The following is a 15,835-nucleotide window of genomic DNA, read 5'->3' on the forward strand; positions in this document are numbered from 1 at the left end:
GCAAAAGGAAATAAGGCTCTGTCATTATAGGTCCCTGCTCTCAAGGAATTTGTTGCACATTCTCCTGTAAGACAGCCCTGAAGAACAAGTGCACAAATCTCTGCCTTGAATGCACCTCAGGCTACTGCCTGATGAAAACAAAGAAACTAGGATTCCTCAGCTGAGAACAAGCTTAGTGCCAGGATGATGCTTTAATCTTTCTGATGTACATTCCTTACTTCTCTTGTCAGACTCTCTGAAGAAACCTTTTCTACTTAGAAGCAGTGGTACTACTTTTCCACTTAGAAAACCCAGTCAGGCATATTTTTGTATGGTATTAAGTCTAGCTTGTCTTTGCTGCTTCAGGTCTGATGCCAGCTATCTACCTATTTCCTAATCCATTATAGTACCTAGCACACACTATTCTATGTTTTGGGAAAGCAACAGTTCTATGGTAAGAAAGCTCCGAAGTAAAACAGTAACTGTATATTAGAACTGGGTTTTACTGGATCTTTATTTAAGGCAGGTATCAAAAGGTGTCTGTTCTTTTGGAAAAGTTGCAAATTGCCTTTTTTTTCTTTCCCTCCTTGTTGCCAATTTAGGCTTTTGGCAGATGAAATGAGTTACCTTTGACTATTTTCTGTCATTCAAACCCAAAGAACTATCCAGCCTGTGGAACTGTAGGAATTTGAGACGAGTTGCTAACGATTGACATCCCAAACTCTCCCAACCTGTTTCTTTAGATGTCCAGCGGGCTGACAATAGCAAAGTCAGAATCCTTGCTGTTGTTACTACTGTCGTCATCAGGGCTGGAGCTCAGGTTGCTGGAGGAGGCTGAAATGGAGCCCATCAGTGGGTCAGAGAATACCAAAGAAGAGCGAGATGGAGCTTCTGCCTTCGCCGTTGCCTCCTTGGGTGCCTGAAGTGACCGTGCTGCCTCAGGGACCCCACTTCTACTTCCTTCCTCTTCTTTAGAAACCACAATATAGTCATCAGCACTCTTGCTCTCACTAGTGCTCGAATCAGTTGTGGTCTGTGAGACAATAGCACAGAAAGGACTTCAGTTAGTACCAGTTTTCCCACTTCACAAGGTTTATGATGCAAGTCAGTGACATGTGAATTGGATGAAGGAATAACCATGAGCCAGAAGTAGCAATGCCCAAATCAACAAGTCAAAAAATCAAGTGAGTATTAACTTCTGATAAGTTTGTTTGCTTTTTTTTCACAAGTACAAAACCTAACACTCTAAAATACATTTTTTGGTACAGTAGTCTTACACATTTCATCATCATAGTGCAGACCTGTAGTGATTGCAGCAGTTAGGCATCCAACACCTACATTATAGTCATGAAGGTCTGCAGTAATTTTATTCTCTTTGCTGCTATTTTTCTGTAGTAATTAATGAAGTAGTATTGAGGGATACTTTTGCCAATTTGCATGGACAATGAATCAATGAATCATAAAATGGTCCGGGCCAGAAAGAACCTCCAAAGGTCATCCAGTCTGACCTCCCCACAGTCAGCAGGGACATCCCCAACTAGATCAGGCTGCCCAGGGCCTCGTTGAGCCTTACCTTGAGTATCTCCGGGGAAGGAGCCTCAAGCACCTCCCTGGGCAACATCTTCCAGTGTTCCACCGCCCTCACAGTAAAGAACTTGGAGTTTGTCAGAATGGTTTGATATAAAATGACCTCTATTAAAATCCTGGTCTGTGGAATTGGAGACATTCATAGACCTGGTCTAGTGTGTACCAGCCTGGATTTGACAGATCAGGGCTCCCACGCCTTCCAGGCTTAGTGTTGTTGAGTATTTCCTAACTCCACCAGAGAATCCCTGGTGGGTTCAGGAAACCCTCTTCTGTCTGGTTATGCCTTGGAAAATGTGTGTCCCTGAGCACTCAGGATCAAGATTGCATTTCAGTGTATTAGAATACTCCGTGAACTCACAATCTCATATTGCAAATCCCAGGTTTTTTACAGTCAGAGCTGTATGTAATGAGGAGAGGACTGCCATATACAGCAGAGTGGGATTTCTGACTTGCTGACAGCTGCCAGCCTACTAGCTTGGTTGCAACCCAAAGGGACAACACTGTTTTCTTCTGCAAGAGCTGCATTTGACTCATGTGCTATGTAGTGATATGTGCCTCTAACAAGACTGTGACTGCTTCTTAGTTGCTCTCACACACATTTTTCCAGAGGAATAATGCAGCCTTGCAAGCAGCCTGTGGGGACAAGCATCCTGAAGTTGTGTGATCCTGAAACCAATATGTTTGATCACACTAATGCAAGACTGAGCAAAAGAAGTAAAGGGGCAGCTGGGGAAATGTGTTATGTCAACGTGTGTCAATTACAAGCCCTTCATCTGCGACTTTTCCACCAAACAAACAAACAAGAAAGTAAATTCACTTTGGGGTAAAGGAGGGATTGTAATTGTTAGAGGAAATATGAAAGCAGTTACATAAAAGAATAAGAGGAATAACCTGGATGAGATAGACAAATGTAGCACAGTGTACAATATATTGGAGTCTGGAGGTCATTACAAGGTCCAGCAAGACACAGCTTGGGAGCTGTGGTATCCATGGCCTCCAGAAAAATTTATTGAGCCAAATTTATTATTACAAACAGAAAACAATTCTCCCTTGCTCTGATTACTGATCAGAACATTCTTGAAAGGGAACTGGAGAGTAGCTCAGGGAGCAAAAGTCAGTGGTGATGAAGAGTGACTGCACTATGGAACAAGGGACTGGAAGTCTTCGCTATTGACGAAGTTGTTGCATCTTGTTTGTGGCTTTTAACAACTGTATGTCAGCTGAGTGTGAGAATCTGGTCAAATACAGAATTGTGGCCTGTTCCCTTACACAATCCATATGAACAAGGACTGCACTGAATATTTAAAAGAGCCTGTATTTATAATTGATGTTCTTTGGGGGTTACCTACATGATGTCTAGGTATAATAATATTATGATCTAGGTATAATAATCCCTAGTGTTCTGTTTTGTAATTAACCCACTTCAATACTTCATCAACAACTGCAAGCAGTTTCTATGAAGTTAAAACAGATCTATCCTACAAGGAGAGATACCTCAGTATTTAAGCACTTCTGGGCTGAGCTATCATTTGTTATTAATTAGACTTTTGCTTTCATCTAGTCTGTTCGAAATGCTGTCTCCATGAGCTGTCACTCAACTGGCTGCCATCTCCAGGGAGCTGAGGACATAGGCAGCACACAGCTGTGGCTCTGCTCCAGCACAGAATCATGCAATCATGTAATAGTTTGGGTTGGAAGAGACCTTTAAAGGTCATCTACTCCAAACCCCCATGCAGTAAGAAGGATAGCTCAGTCCCATCCAGCCTGACCTTGAATGTCTCCAGGGATGGGACATCTCTTACTTGCCTAGGTAATACGTTCAAGTGTTCCACTGCCCTCCTTGGAAAAACTGTCTTCCTTAGGTCCAGTCTAGATGTCCATTCTTTCAATTTAAAATGACTATTCCTTGTCCTTTTGTAATAGACCTTAATGAAAAGATTGACCCCATCCTTTAACTACTGAAAACCCACAGTAAGGTCTCCCCTGGAGCTTTCTTCAGGCTGAACAACCCCAGCACTCTCAGCCTGTCCTCACAAAAGAGGCCCTTTTATCATTTTTGTGTCCCTCTTCTGGACTCCCTCCAACAGGTCCATGCTTTTCCTGTGCTGCAGACACCAGAGCTGGACACAGTACTCCAGGTGAGGTCTCCCAGAGCAGATGAGGGGCAGAACTACCTTCTTCAACATGCTGGTCATGCTTTTTTTGATACAGCCCAGGATACAGTTGGCCTTCTGGGCTGTAAGTACTCACTTCCAGTTCATGTCCAGTTACACCCCTTCCAAGTCCCTCTCAATCCTTTCATCCCCCAACATCTATGGTGTTGGTGTTTCCCCTGACCCAGGTGCTGGACCTTGCCCTTGGCCTTCTTGAAGCTCCTGAGGTTCACAGTAGTAGTTGGCTGACTGTAGGCACCCAGTACAGCCACAAGAGAGGGCCAGGCAAAGGGTTTTTGGGAGCTCTAAATGCCGTATTCCAAATTTCAGTGCTTTGTTTCCCCCTGCAATACAAATCCACGTTCCTTTTATCAACCACTGCTGTGTAATTCACATGGCTGCTTTCTATACTTCTCCTGGAAAGCTCTCAGGGAGTGAAGCAGAGTCTCATTTTGCAGAGCCTTTCCTTTCAAACCACCACAATGATGCACTACACCAAGCTATCAAGATCATGCCACTGCAGTCCTCACGGGCCTCACATCTGAGGCGGATGGAGAAGAGAAAACTGAGAGGGGATTTAATCAATGTTTCTAACTCTTTCAGGGCTGGGGGTCAAGAGGGAGGGGACAGGCTCTGCTCAGTTGCACCCTGGGATAGGACAAGAGGCAATGGAGAGAAACCACAGCACAGGAGGTTCCACCTCAACATGAGGAGGAACTTCTTCACTGTAAGGGTCTTAGAGCACTGGAGCAGGGTCTCCAGAGAGGTTGTGGAGTCTCCTTCTCTGGAGGCTTTGAAGACCCATCTGGATGCATTCCTCTGCTAGATTCTGTGGTCCTGCTCTGGCAAGGGGGTTGGACTCAATGATCTCTGGAGGTCCTTTCCAACCCTGTGATCCACCTTGTGCAGGGCAACACAGACGTAACCTAGTGACACACTGGCACAGCTAGATCAGTATTTCCCCAAGGATGCTAGCAGGGTGTCTTCCTCTTGACAATGAGCCCCAGCAAGGTCCTCCATCATAAACACTGTGCAATGCTGTTGCAGTTTCCTAAATTCTGCTTCCAAGTGTGTGCTCTTATGTGGTTAAAAAGTACCCTGCCCTTTCATGAAGTGAAAAGAAAGCAAACTACTCATGTGAATATCTTGTCACTATTGCTGTGTTTTGCAATGCTACTCCTTCTAGCCACAGGTTTTGGTTCAGTTAAAGAGAACTCTAGCACACTGAAGCATCAGAGAAGCTGCAAAGTATAGATATTGACTCTAAAAGGGCTTAACCTAAGTGTTTGTCTGCCCCTGGCATACACTAGTATTTTGGTACTGATATTTCCAGAGGTAAAATACCTCCTCCCTTCTTCTCCTGCCTGTTTCTGCTTCAGGACACTCACGCTGACGTGAACCATGTTTTCTTCCATCTGCTGCCACTACTGAAGAAATGAAAAATGACAGAATTATACTTCCAGTAGCTTTGAAAGTTAACAACCTTACTGCCCATTGCCATATGGCTTCTCCAAACGTTTTTTTCCTGATGAATATCAGCTACTAGGACCAGGCTCATTTCAACTGCCTTCCCACTGTGAAGGAGTTAAAACTAACTGTAAGGATACAATTCAAGAAAGCTTAGAAGAACAGCAGCTCATTTTGCCTCCTTCTTTGAGCAGACATAAAGGCAAGATAATGTGTTAATTACCCTTCATTATTTAGCAACTGAAGTCTTCTGTTTGTCAACTGCAGGCTGCTACCGAAGGCAAACATTCAAAAAAGTGCTGTTTCTTTGAGCCTTTCTCTTCATGGGTTTTTTCACTTTAATTTTACAGCTTTCCTATCCAGAGGAGGGATGTATCCTTATCCTGACTTTCCAGAAAGGGATTTGGAGGCAAGAAAGGGGAAGACCCCTGACAAAACAAAGTAAGGATGATAAATAATTTATCTATATAACAACAAAGCAGAAAAGGCCAGATTTTAATCTCAATTACACAACAGCAACCCCTATAGCTTTTCCAGCTGTCCTAGAAAATACCACCTATAATTCCACTACAGTACAAGTCACATTAAACAGAATGACATGCATTACCAAAGTCACAGAAAATGTAAATCCAATGAAATTTATGTAGTAGGAAATGCATTAAATGGTCTAGAATGGTTGGAATTTTTAATCCCCTTGCAGCTCTCTCAGTAAGTACTCCTGGCTTGATCCAGGGCATCAGTACAGTCCACAGAACTAAAAGCTTAGGCCATGGCCTGGTTTGAGGCAAGAAATGACCCCATCATTTAACAGCTGAATGTCACAGTCCACTGAATTCAGCAATTTTATTCTTCTGTGTTTTATTAAAATGGGACTAAAGACCTTAGCTTTTTGTTTCATTTCAGACACAGCAGTTAAAAACTGCTCACAAACAGGAACAGAAGGTTGGGATACTAAGAGTCCTCCCAGACTGCCATTTCTAACCCTAATCTTTATGCTTCTATCAAAGGGGCTGTTGCTCATTCTCATAATTGGAACTTCCAGATGATAAGAGGAGTGGTGGCTAATCCCTGTGAAGTACTGCACTTCCAAATGTAGACCAGGCAGTGCTGAAGCCTCAACAATGCTCTGCAGGAGCTCAGTTTGCACAGCCTCTACTCACATTGCTCATAGTTGGCTTATCAGTAGCCTCCAAAATCAGTTCCCAGGGCTAGATACATATCCCCCAACTACACCCTGGGGTAAGATCAGACTGCATTAACATTGCCTCAAAAGTTTCCACTGGAAAGAAACCTGCACAGGTCAGGATTCATAGAATCACAGGATCACAGAATAGTTCTGGCCAGAGGGATCTCCAAAGGTCATCAGCCCAACCTTTCTGCTGTCAGCAGGGACATCCCCAACTAGATCAGGCTGCCCAGAGCCTTGTCAAGCCTCACCTTTAATATCTCCAGGGAAGAGGCCTCAACCACATAGAATACATAGAATACATAGAATAAACCAGGTTGGAAGAGACCTTCAAGATCATCGCGTCCAACCCATCAACCAATCAAACACCACCCAAACAACTAACCCACGGCACCAAGCACCCCAATGGCACCTCCCTGGGCAACCTGTTCCAGTGTTCCACCACCCTCAAAGTAAAGAACTTCTTCCTGATGCCCAGTGTGAATCTGCTCTTTTCTAATTTGAAGCCACTGCCCCTTGTCCTGTCACTGCAAGCCTTTGTAAAGTCTCTCTCCATCCTTCCTGTAGGCCCCACTGAGGTACTGGAAGGCTACTATTAGGTCTTCCCAGAGCTTCCTCTTCTCTAGGCTGAACAACCTCAGTTCCCTCAGCCTGTCCTCAGAGCAGAGATGCTCCAACCCCCTGATCATTTTCGTGGCCCTCTTCCAGACTCTCTCCATCAGGTCCCTGTCCTTCCTATACTGAGGACTCCAGACCTGTACAAAATACTCCAGGTGAGGTCTCACCAGAGCAGTGGCAGAGTCACCTCTCTGGATCTGCTGGCAGTGCATCGTTTGATGCAGCCCAGGATGTGATTTGCCTTCTGGGTTGCAAGCTCACACTGCCTGCTCATGTCCAGCTTCTCATCCAACAGCACCCCCAAGTCCTTTTCCTCAGGACTGCTTTCTATCACCTCATCCCACAGTCTGGATTGTTGTGGCCCAGGTGCAGAACCCTGCACTTGCTCTTATTGAACCTCAAGAGGTTCAGCTGGGCACCTCTCCAGCCTGTCCAGGTCCTTCTGGATGCCATCCTGTCCCTCTGGTGTATTGACTCAGCTTGGTATCATCTGCTTACCTGCTGATGGTGCATTCAATCTCACTCTCTCTGTCATTGATAAAAATATTACACATATTCACCTGCTCCACACTATGCACTCCAGGTGCAAAGCCCCTCAGCCTCTGCTTAGTGACACATGGTTTAGAGCAGCATTTGAGTAAAGGCTTCTCCAGCACAAGTAGGGCCTACACACACTCATGAAGCATGTTCTCATTTTATATGGCATTCTACCTTCCAGTAAACAAAGTAAAAGTCCAAAGCTCCCAGTGAAACTCACCAAAACCTACTATTTGCCATTTTGTCAAGAAAGCTAAAGGTACTTTGTAGAAAATGCTAGGAGATGAAGGGCAAATAACAGCAGGTCATCATATGAACACTCCAATATGTGCTATCAGTTTAACCTATGCCTTTATTATGGTAGAAAGCAGCCACTGTAATGGCAATAGATAAAGAAGCAATGAAAGCTTTTTAGCAAAGCTTTGCTCTTTGAACCTACCATAACTAAGTGGGAAAAAAAGGAAAAAGGAAAAGTTTGGGATTCCTTCTAATACTGAAGCACAAATAAAATGGAGCACTTCACACAGAATGCTCCAACTGATGGGGATTGTATGTCATAAATCAAAATAGCCCCCTGTTCATTATTTGAAAATTAATAAGTATTTCTGGTAGTTCCTAAGTACTACTTGACAAAAGCAAACTGCTTGCAGACTCAGTCAGGCTCTGAGGTGACAGCACTGCCACTGATTCACAACTCTTACTACCAGGGGTGGCAGCCTTAACAGAACTCCAATACAGAAACATGCATATATCACAGAATCATAGAATCAACCAGGTTGGAGAAGACCTCAGAGATCATCAGGTCCAACCTATTACCTAATACCTAACACCTCAAGACAACTAAACCATAGCTTCAAGTGCCACATCCAATCCTTTTTTTAAACACCTCCAGGGATGGTGACTCCACCACCTCCCTGGGCAGCACATTCCAATGCCAAATTACTCTTTCTGGGAAGAACTTTCTCCTCACCTCCAGCCTAAACTTCCCCTGGTGTAGCTTGAGACTGTGTCCTCTTGTTCTGTTGCTGGTTGCCAGGGAGAAGAGACCAACCCCCACCTGGCCACAACCTCCTTTCAGGTAGTTGTAGACAGCAAGAAGGTCTCCCCTGAGCCTCCTCTTCTCCAGGCTAAACAACCCTGGCTCCCTTAGCCTCCTCATAGGGCTTGTGCTTGAGACCTCTCCCCAGCCTTGTTGCCCTTGTCTGGACACATTCAAATGTCTCAAATGTGCATATATAAAAGTACTTGTTTTTAAGTTCACTTTTGAGTCAGGCTGACTCTTAGACAGAGAAAGGTCTTTTACCATGGAAGTAAAATACCTCTCTCTGTGCATCAGCCTGGCCTGTGACTGCATGTTTTGTATGTGAAAGAACTGTTTACTTGGTTCAAGGAGAGAGTCGAAACAATGGAGTAGAAGGTAAAAGCAATCTCTTTGCTGTTTCCTTTTTGGCACTTGCCATGAATACACTGCAATGCAGATAATCAGCTCTTACATAAGGGGATTCTGGAGGACAAGGACAATGAGAATCATCATATCAGAACATTTGATATGGGAACATTCACCTCCAGTTTGTACATATTTTTGTTGGAAATAGATCTGTGACTCTGTAATTCAATGATCTGAAGAAAGACACCTCTCCCCAAACACTGCACAACACCTAGACTTAAATGTCTGTGTGTAGAGCATAAGACTAGACTACAAATAATTGATGGGAGTAGGGCAGAAGCTAGAGAGATGCTTTAAGCCATGGCACCATGTCTGGATGTGCTAATGGAAGCCTTCAGAAGGTGTAAGACTAATTCCATCGATGGCCCGTGTGAAACGGTTTCATCTTACCTGTCGCTCGGAGACAAACTGCTGCTTTGTCATAACAGGTCCCTTTAGGACATCACCTGTCCCCTTGTTCTGACTGTTGGAACAGTAATGATCATCAGCTATAGTGATCTGCTCATTTTCTTCAGCTTCCAGCTGGCTCTGGTTGAAACGCAAGGAACCTTTCAGGATATCCTTGATCTGAATGGGAGGAGAAAGGAGGCAAGGTAGAAATTTGTAGGAATTTTGAACTTATCATAGTAGTATCATAGTATCAGGCAGGGTTGGAAGGGACAACAAGGATCATCTCATTCCAACCCCCCTGCCATGGGCAGGGACACCCCACACTAGATCAGGCTGGCCAGAGCCTCATCCAGCCTGCTCTTAAACACCTCCAGGGACAGCGCCCCAACCACCTCCCTGGGCAACCCATTCCAGGGCTTCACCACTCTCATGGGGAAGAACTTCCTCCTCACCTCCAGCCTGAATCTCCCCACCTCCAGCTTCATTGCATTCCCCCTAGTCCTATCTCTACCTGATATCCTGAGAAGTCCCTCCCCAGCCTTCTTGTAGGCCCCCTTCAGATACTGGAAGGCCACAATTAGGTCACCTCAGAGCCTTCTCTTCTCCAGACTGAACAGCCCCAACTCCTTCAGTCTGTCCTCCTAGGAGAGGTGCTCCAGCCCTCTGCTCATCCTCGTGGCCCTTCTCTGGACATGCTCCAGCACCTCCATATCTTTCTTGCAACTTCCTAAAGCTTTGTGCAGAATGCTCTCATGCAACAGTTCTCCAGAATATTTGCTTTGCAGACACAGAGAGCAAGTCAATCTTCATGTCTTTATTGCTTACAGATAAAAATATCAGTGCAATTCAGTTGCAGTGGAGGCTGGAAAACAACTATCCAGGAAACCTACAGAGGATGAAGCTCTTAAGATTATTACCTACCTTGTTACAGGCTTAACATATGCTGCATAGTTCCTCATAAAATATATTTTGAGGGAGCAGAGGGCAGTATAATCAGAACCACAGATGCTCAGCAGCATTCTCTTTTATGACCATAGTATATATATTTTAATTCAAGTACATTCAAGCATTGTCACATTTAAAGAAGGGGGACACAGCCATGATTATTGCCTAGTAGGTACATTTTCCATCAAGAAACACAACAGTCTTGCCCTGGTTGATGCATTAGTGTTAGCAAAACAGTCATTACAGGAATAAACAGCAGTATACATAAAGAGCAAAAAATTGAAAGGCTTAGTAACACTGAAGGGTACAAGAAAGCTAAACTAAGCCAAAGTTATACCTGCTTCAAACCAGCCAAGGAAACTAGAATTTCATCTTCTTTTTCCAAATGTTCTTGTAATATGACCTCTTGAATATTTCCTGCAACATCAAAAGATAAAAAAAGGTAAAGAGAGAGAACTCTAAATACTGTCTAACATGATAGCAATCTACCACTGACTTATGCTCTCAAAATAAAATCCTGGGACCTGCAAACATCATTTCACACACAGACCTACAGGGTGAGAACCTTACTAGCTGTGGAAGTGAGGCCAGCCCAGTGCAGCCAGGAGGTCTCCAGCAGTGCTCTGCTGCAGCAGGACTTCTACTACCACAGTGTACCAATGGATCTAGGCTACTACTGGTCCCTAGAAGAAAGCATCAGCCTCTGTGCCTAACAGTTGGTTTGAACCTGAAAATGCTCTGGAAACCACTCAAGAACCATCACCAGAACCTGCTGCAGCTCACAGGAAGGGTTAGGGTAGAGGTGCAGCAATCTTCATCTTGATCCTAAGACTGCTGCGGATGCTAGAAAAAGACTGAGTTTCATTCCCTTTCCAATTCCTTCTTTTAGGTGAAAGACCTAGGGCTGAGCAAAACTTATGTGACAGGAAGAACAGTGCAGTACTGTCACTTTAGAAGATTCCTGCCTTCTACAGCTATAGTGCTGTCGTCCAAGGGTGCATTTCAATACTCTGGTATGTGGTGTTTGCAGGAGTCAGGGCTGGAAGCTGGCTAACACATCTGAGCTGGAGCTGTGGTTTGTCTTCCCCACATCAGGGAAATCCAAAGCAATGCTGTAGTACAAACCAGCCCAGAGGAACTACAGTTCTAGTAGCTCTGCAGACTATTTAAACTATGTCAGGTCTTTCTCTGTCCTCCTAGCTCCCACCTCCTTCCTCTTTAAGAAAACAACAAAGGTTCCCAGTGACAGATTAACAGAACAAGACAATATCTGTCAACTGAAAATGACAGGATCCTCTTTGGTGCCACTCCTGTCTTACATCCACAGAGCTGTGCCCAAATCCCTCAGTGCCACTTGTCTGGGAACAATGCTCGTGAATATCTGCATCCCCAGTGTTCACAGCTAGAGCTTTGCACCATCAATCCACACCTGCATTGCTGATGTTTGGTTTTAAAAACAGTTGGCATGGTCAGGGCTGGAAGCAGCAAGAATCCAGAGCTGTTGCTACAGACTAGGCTGATGAGCATGCATAGGATGACACTGCCAACTTTGACACAACAAGAAGTTTCAAGTAAAAGCACTGAGCAATTTGGTGGAATGGGGCTGGGCTCTTTTTAGTGGTGCCCAGTGCCAGAAAAAGGGGCAAGGGGCACAAAGCAGAACACAGGAGGTTGCACTTGAACTTAAGGAGTGGGGCAGTTTATGCTGGGTGCCTCCTGAGCTGAAGCCACAGTTACACCTCCAGTGTCCAGCCTAGTGGGTGTATTGCTACCCATAAATCCTGCACCTTTTTTCTTCCCTCTCTGCTCCTGTGGGAGATGCTTTTCCTATTGGGTAACAGTGGGGGAGTACCTCAGGCCTCTTTGGCCAGTTTAGGGCTAATGCCAGGATAAGGGGGTGGGGTGGGTGGGCACACACTCAGGCCTGGCCAGCCTGAGACCAGCCTGGCAGTGTGGGGGGAGAGAGAGCCCTGAGGGTCTTGGGTGCACCTCAGGTGGGAAAAAGGGAAGTGTTGGGGTTGTGGTTTGGTGTAAAGGAACTCTGTATGCTTGAATCCTGTGTCCAGTTCTGGGCCCCTCAATTCAAGAAAGATGTTGAGATGCTGGAAGGTGTCCAGAGAAGGGCAACAAAGCTGGGGAGGGGTTTGGAGCACAGCCCTGTGAGGAGTGGCTGAGGGAGCTGGGGTTGTTTAGCCTAGAGAAGAGAAGGCTCAGAGATCTTATTACTCTCTACAACTACCTGAAGGGAGGTTGTAGCCAGGTGGGGGTTGGTCTCTTCTCCCAGGCAACCAGCACCAGAACAAGAGGACACAGTCAGGGGAGCCAGGGGAGGTTTAGGCTGGATGTTAGGAGGTATTTCTTCACAGAGATTGCCCATTGGAATGGGCTGCCCAGGGAGGTGATGGAGTCACCATTACTGGAGATGTTTAAGAAGGGAGTGGATGAGGCACTTGGTGCCATGGTTTAGTTGATTAGGTGGTGTTGGATGATAGGTTGGACTGGATGATCTTGAAGGTCTTTTCCAACCTGTTCTGTTCTGTTCTATTCTATTCTATCCTATCCTATCCTATCCTATCCTATCCTATCCTATCCTATCCTATCCTATCCTATCCAATCCAACATTTGACTTGCCTTTTTTTCACACTTTCATCTAAATTGTCTAGCCTTGCAATTTGGGAAACAAAATATATGAATATTTACTTATAGTACTTTAGATCCTGATTTCTGCTGTTCAGCAAACAATGCATGATTTCCTATTTTTTCCCTACTTTCAAAAGGTCCAGAACATAAAACATTGGAAGTCCAGAGCCTTCATAGGCAGGAAAGTAATCCTTCATCACAGGCTGAATCATTGAATACAATTGTCTTTTCTATTTGTTGAGCATTAGAAAGAAAAGGATTTCTACAGTGTTTGATCCCCACATCAACTGAAACAATGTATTAAAAAGCTATGCTATGCATTCTGAGTACCAAGTAAACTATTCAAATCAAGCCTCCAACCTGGTTGAGACTAAATGAGGGAAAGCTAAAGAATCAAGAAAACAAGTGCTTCTCTTGCATAATGCTTCTATTTTAAGCTGGTCTCAGTGGGGCCTTTCCAGGAAGATGACTCCTGCCGAGAGAAGCTAACTCAAAATAGCTGCAAGCTGTATTATGAATGCTCTTTTCTACTACTAGCTCCTGATCAATGACTTGTGAACAATCAACAGTGCCAGAGTCACATTAAATTGTCTTTTTTTTCCACCCTTGCTTTCCACTACTGAGAACACAGCTCAAACTCAGAATGCCTAAGTACCTTCTCATTGCCAAGGCAGGCAGCAGTAAGGAGAGAACTGAGTGTATTATTTCACCTCCATTTCCCAAAAACGCATAGCCAAAGAATCCCAAGGTTTCCATAGATGCCAAGGCACACTCAACTCTCCAGACTCATATTCCAGTCCTTTTGTATGACAGTTTTCATGAGACTGGGGGTTACAGAAAAGACTTCCAACATTTCCGGCACAGTGTACTAGTGAACAGCAAGACTGCTTCTTCACTAACATTAGAGGGCTGGAAATATGGACTGGGGATAATTGATTTCTTGATCTTTCTGCAACAAATACCTCTTTCCTGCCTGAATTTGACCTGACTGAGCAGGAAAATGTGTTCTCACTTGAAAACTGGACATAATGACATTGCTGTTTAATAATGCAGCTCAGGCTATTTCCAAATCCTGCATTTTCCTTCCAGCATTAAAAGTGCAAATAAGAGGAGCTGAATTTCCTCCTCAAGCAATAATTTGTGTTCTAAGTGGTTATGAAGATAACAGCACTAAGTAGTTCAAATTTCATTTATCTATCTCGTTGTGATGGTCAACTCTCATTCTAGCAATTATGCATTACATGAAAAACATCACTTGGAAGGAAGCAAGAGGCCAATGGAAGTAAATACTGTGACAGGAATTCACTGAAATGTGCACAAGCTTCACTATTTTCATCTTCTCCTTTGCATCCAATCAAAGTGTCTGTAGGTGTCTACCAAATCAAGGTGTCTGTAGGTGTCTACCACAGCTGGACTTTCAGAACTGGCACAGTTGCAGAAAGAAAGCAGCTCTTTATCAGCTGAACTGTGTGGTTTTGACCTTAGGAGTCACCCTTGAGGGACAAAAAGGTGGTTAAAATTCATGGGGCGTGAAGAATTGCACTTTTATTCTTTCTACACATATATGCAGCATGACCACAGGTGAGCCTGACAGTCAAGCTATACCACAAATATTCTCCAGTAGCCATTCCTGTATTCAGTTTAATGAATTTGTTCATGTTCTTCCTTTCTTTATAAGCTGGTTTTATAGGCTATTTAACATAACTATTCTTAACTGAAGGAGTAACTGGGATTATCCTTAACGAAAGGATCCATGGGGCTGTGTTTGATGTGGCCTTCCTTACATACAGCATTTCTAATCTCACTGGGTTTATAAACTATGAATTACTTTATTTATGGCCCAAGCATAAGAAAACTCATTTAATGCACTTACTTCCTCCACAAGTGCTGAAGCATTTCATTTCAACCCAGGGCAGCAGAATAATTTCCATTTCATTTGATCCCTATAAACATGTCATAACCTTTCATCTCATCATATGCTACATAAAATGAGAATTCAGTACTATCTTGCATACATTTAACAAGTACTGCATCCAGATCTACATTGGGCAATATATCAGCCTCTAAATAACAAGCAATTAAGTCAACTCTCTCCCCTCCCTCCCCCACTGCAAATGAGCCTTATAATGTAATGCATCCTTGTAACAACTGCATTGATTGTTAAGAAGGATGGATGAATCCTGTCTAATTAGGCCTTTAAAGGTGCTATTTCACACAACAAATAGAAATTATAATAGCAACTGTATCCTGGAAGTTTTAGTTCCTCTATATTTTCCTTCCTTGCTCACAGGGTTTGCAGTAATCACAGTGAAAATGTGGCTTTGAACCACCTTCAATAGGTTTTCCAAATAATATTTGCCTGGGGGATGTCAGGCAGTGTAAATGTAAATAAATCATAGAATCATAAAATCACAGAATACTTTGGTTTGGAAGGGACCTTTAAAAGCTTATCTAGTCCAACCTCACTGCCATGAGGAGGGAATCTTACAAATGCCAGCACTACCTGATGGCTGTGGCAGGGATGTGTCCTGTGATCCCACCCAAAGAGCTCTCAAAAGACTACCTTGCATTTTCTGTTGTTACTGTGATGCATTCTGTACAGTTATACACAGGCTACCTGGGAAAGCCAAGAGCTGATGTGTTATTCCAGTTGGGAGAATGTTGGTGGTGTTTAGAAGAAAGAGGTATGAAAACTTTACTTTTCCACATGCTTTCCATAATCCACTCTGGACAGGCAGAGATGTAGAAGAATACTGATGAAGGGCACAGCAACATATTACAGGCAGCAGAAATCACATGAGAAAACGCACCATGAGGAGAATCCGACCAGCTCTGTATGGGTAGCTCAGAGAAGGATTTATTTCCTTTGTCTTGGCAGAGCCAGTA

General features: G+C 44.0%; 1 protein-coding gene across 1 annotated transcript in view; it reads right to left on the minus strand.

Annotated features, from left to right (window-relative positions):
* Positions 1-316: 316 nt before the first annotated feature.
* The window catches only part of TBC1D5 (TBC1 domain family member 5), a 329,215-nt gene continuing 313,696 nt past the window's right edge, over positions 317-15,835 (minus strand). The window contains exons 22-24 of the mRNA XM_054161226.1: positions 10,647-10,726; positions 9,365-9,541; positions 317-1,012 (exon numbers count right to left, since the gene is read on the minus strand). Of these exons, the coding sequence (XP_054017201.1) occupies positions 719-1,012; positions 9,365-9,541; positions 10,647-10,726 (551 nt within the window). The 3' untranslated portion in view covers positions 317-718. The remainder of the gene's footprint in view (positions 1,013-9,364; positions 9,542-10,646; positions 10,727-15,835) is intronic.

This window comes from Dryobates pubescens, chromosome 4 (genome assembly GCF_014839835.1).
Source record: "Dryobates pubescens isolate bDryPub1 chromosome 4, bDryPub1.pri, whole genome shotgun sequence".
Lineage (NCBI taxonomy): Eukaryota > Metazoa > Chordata > Aves > Piciformes > Picidae > Dryobates > Dryobates pubescens.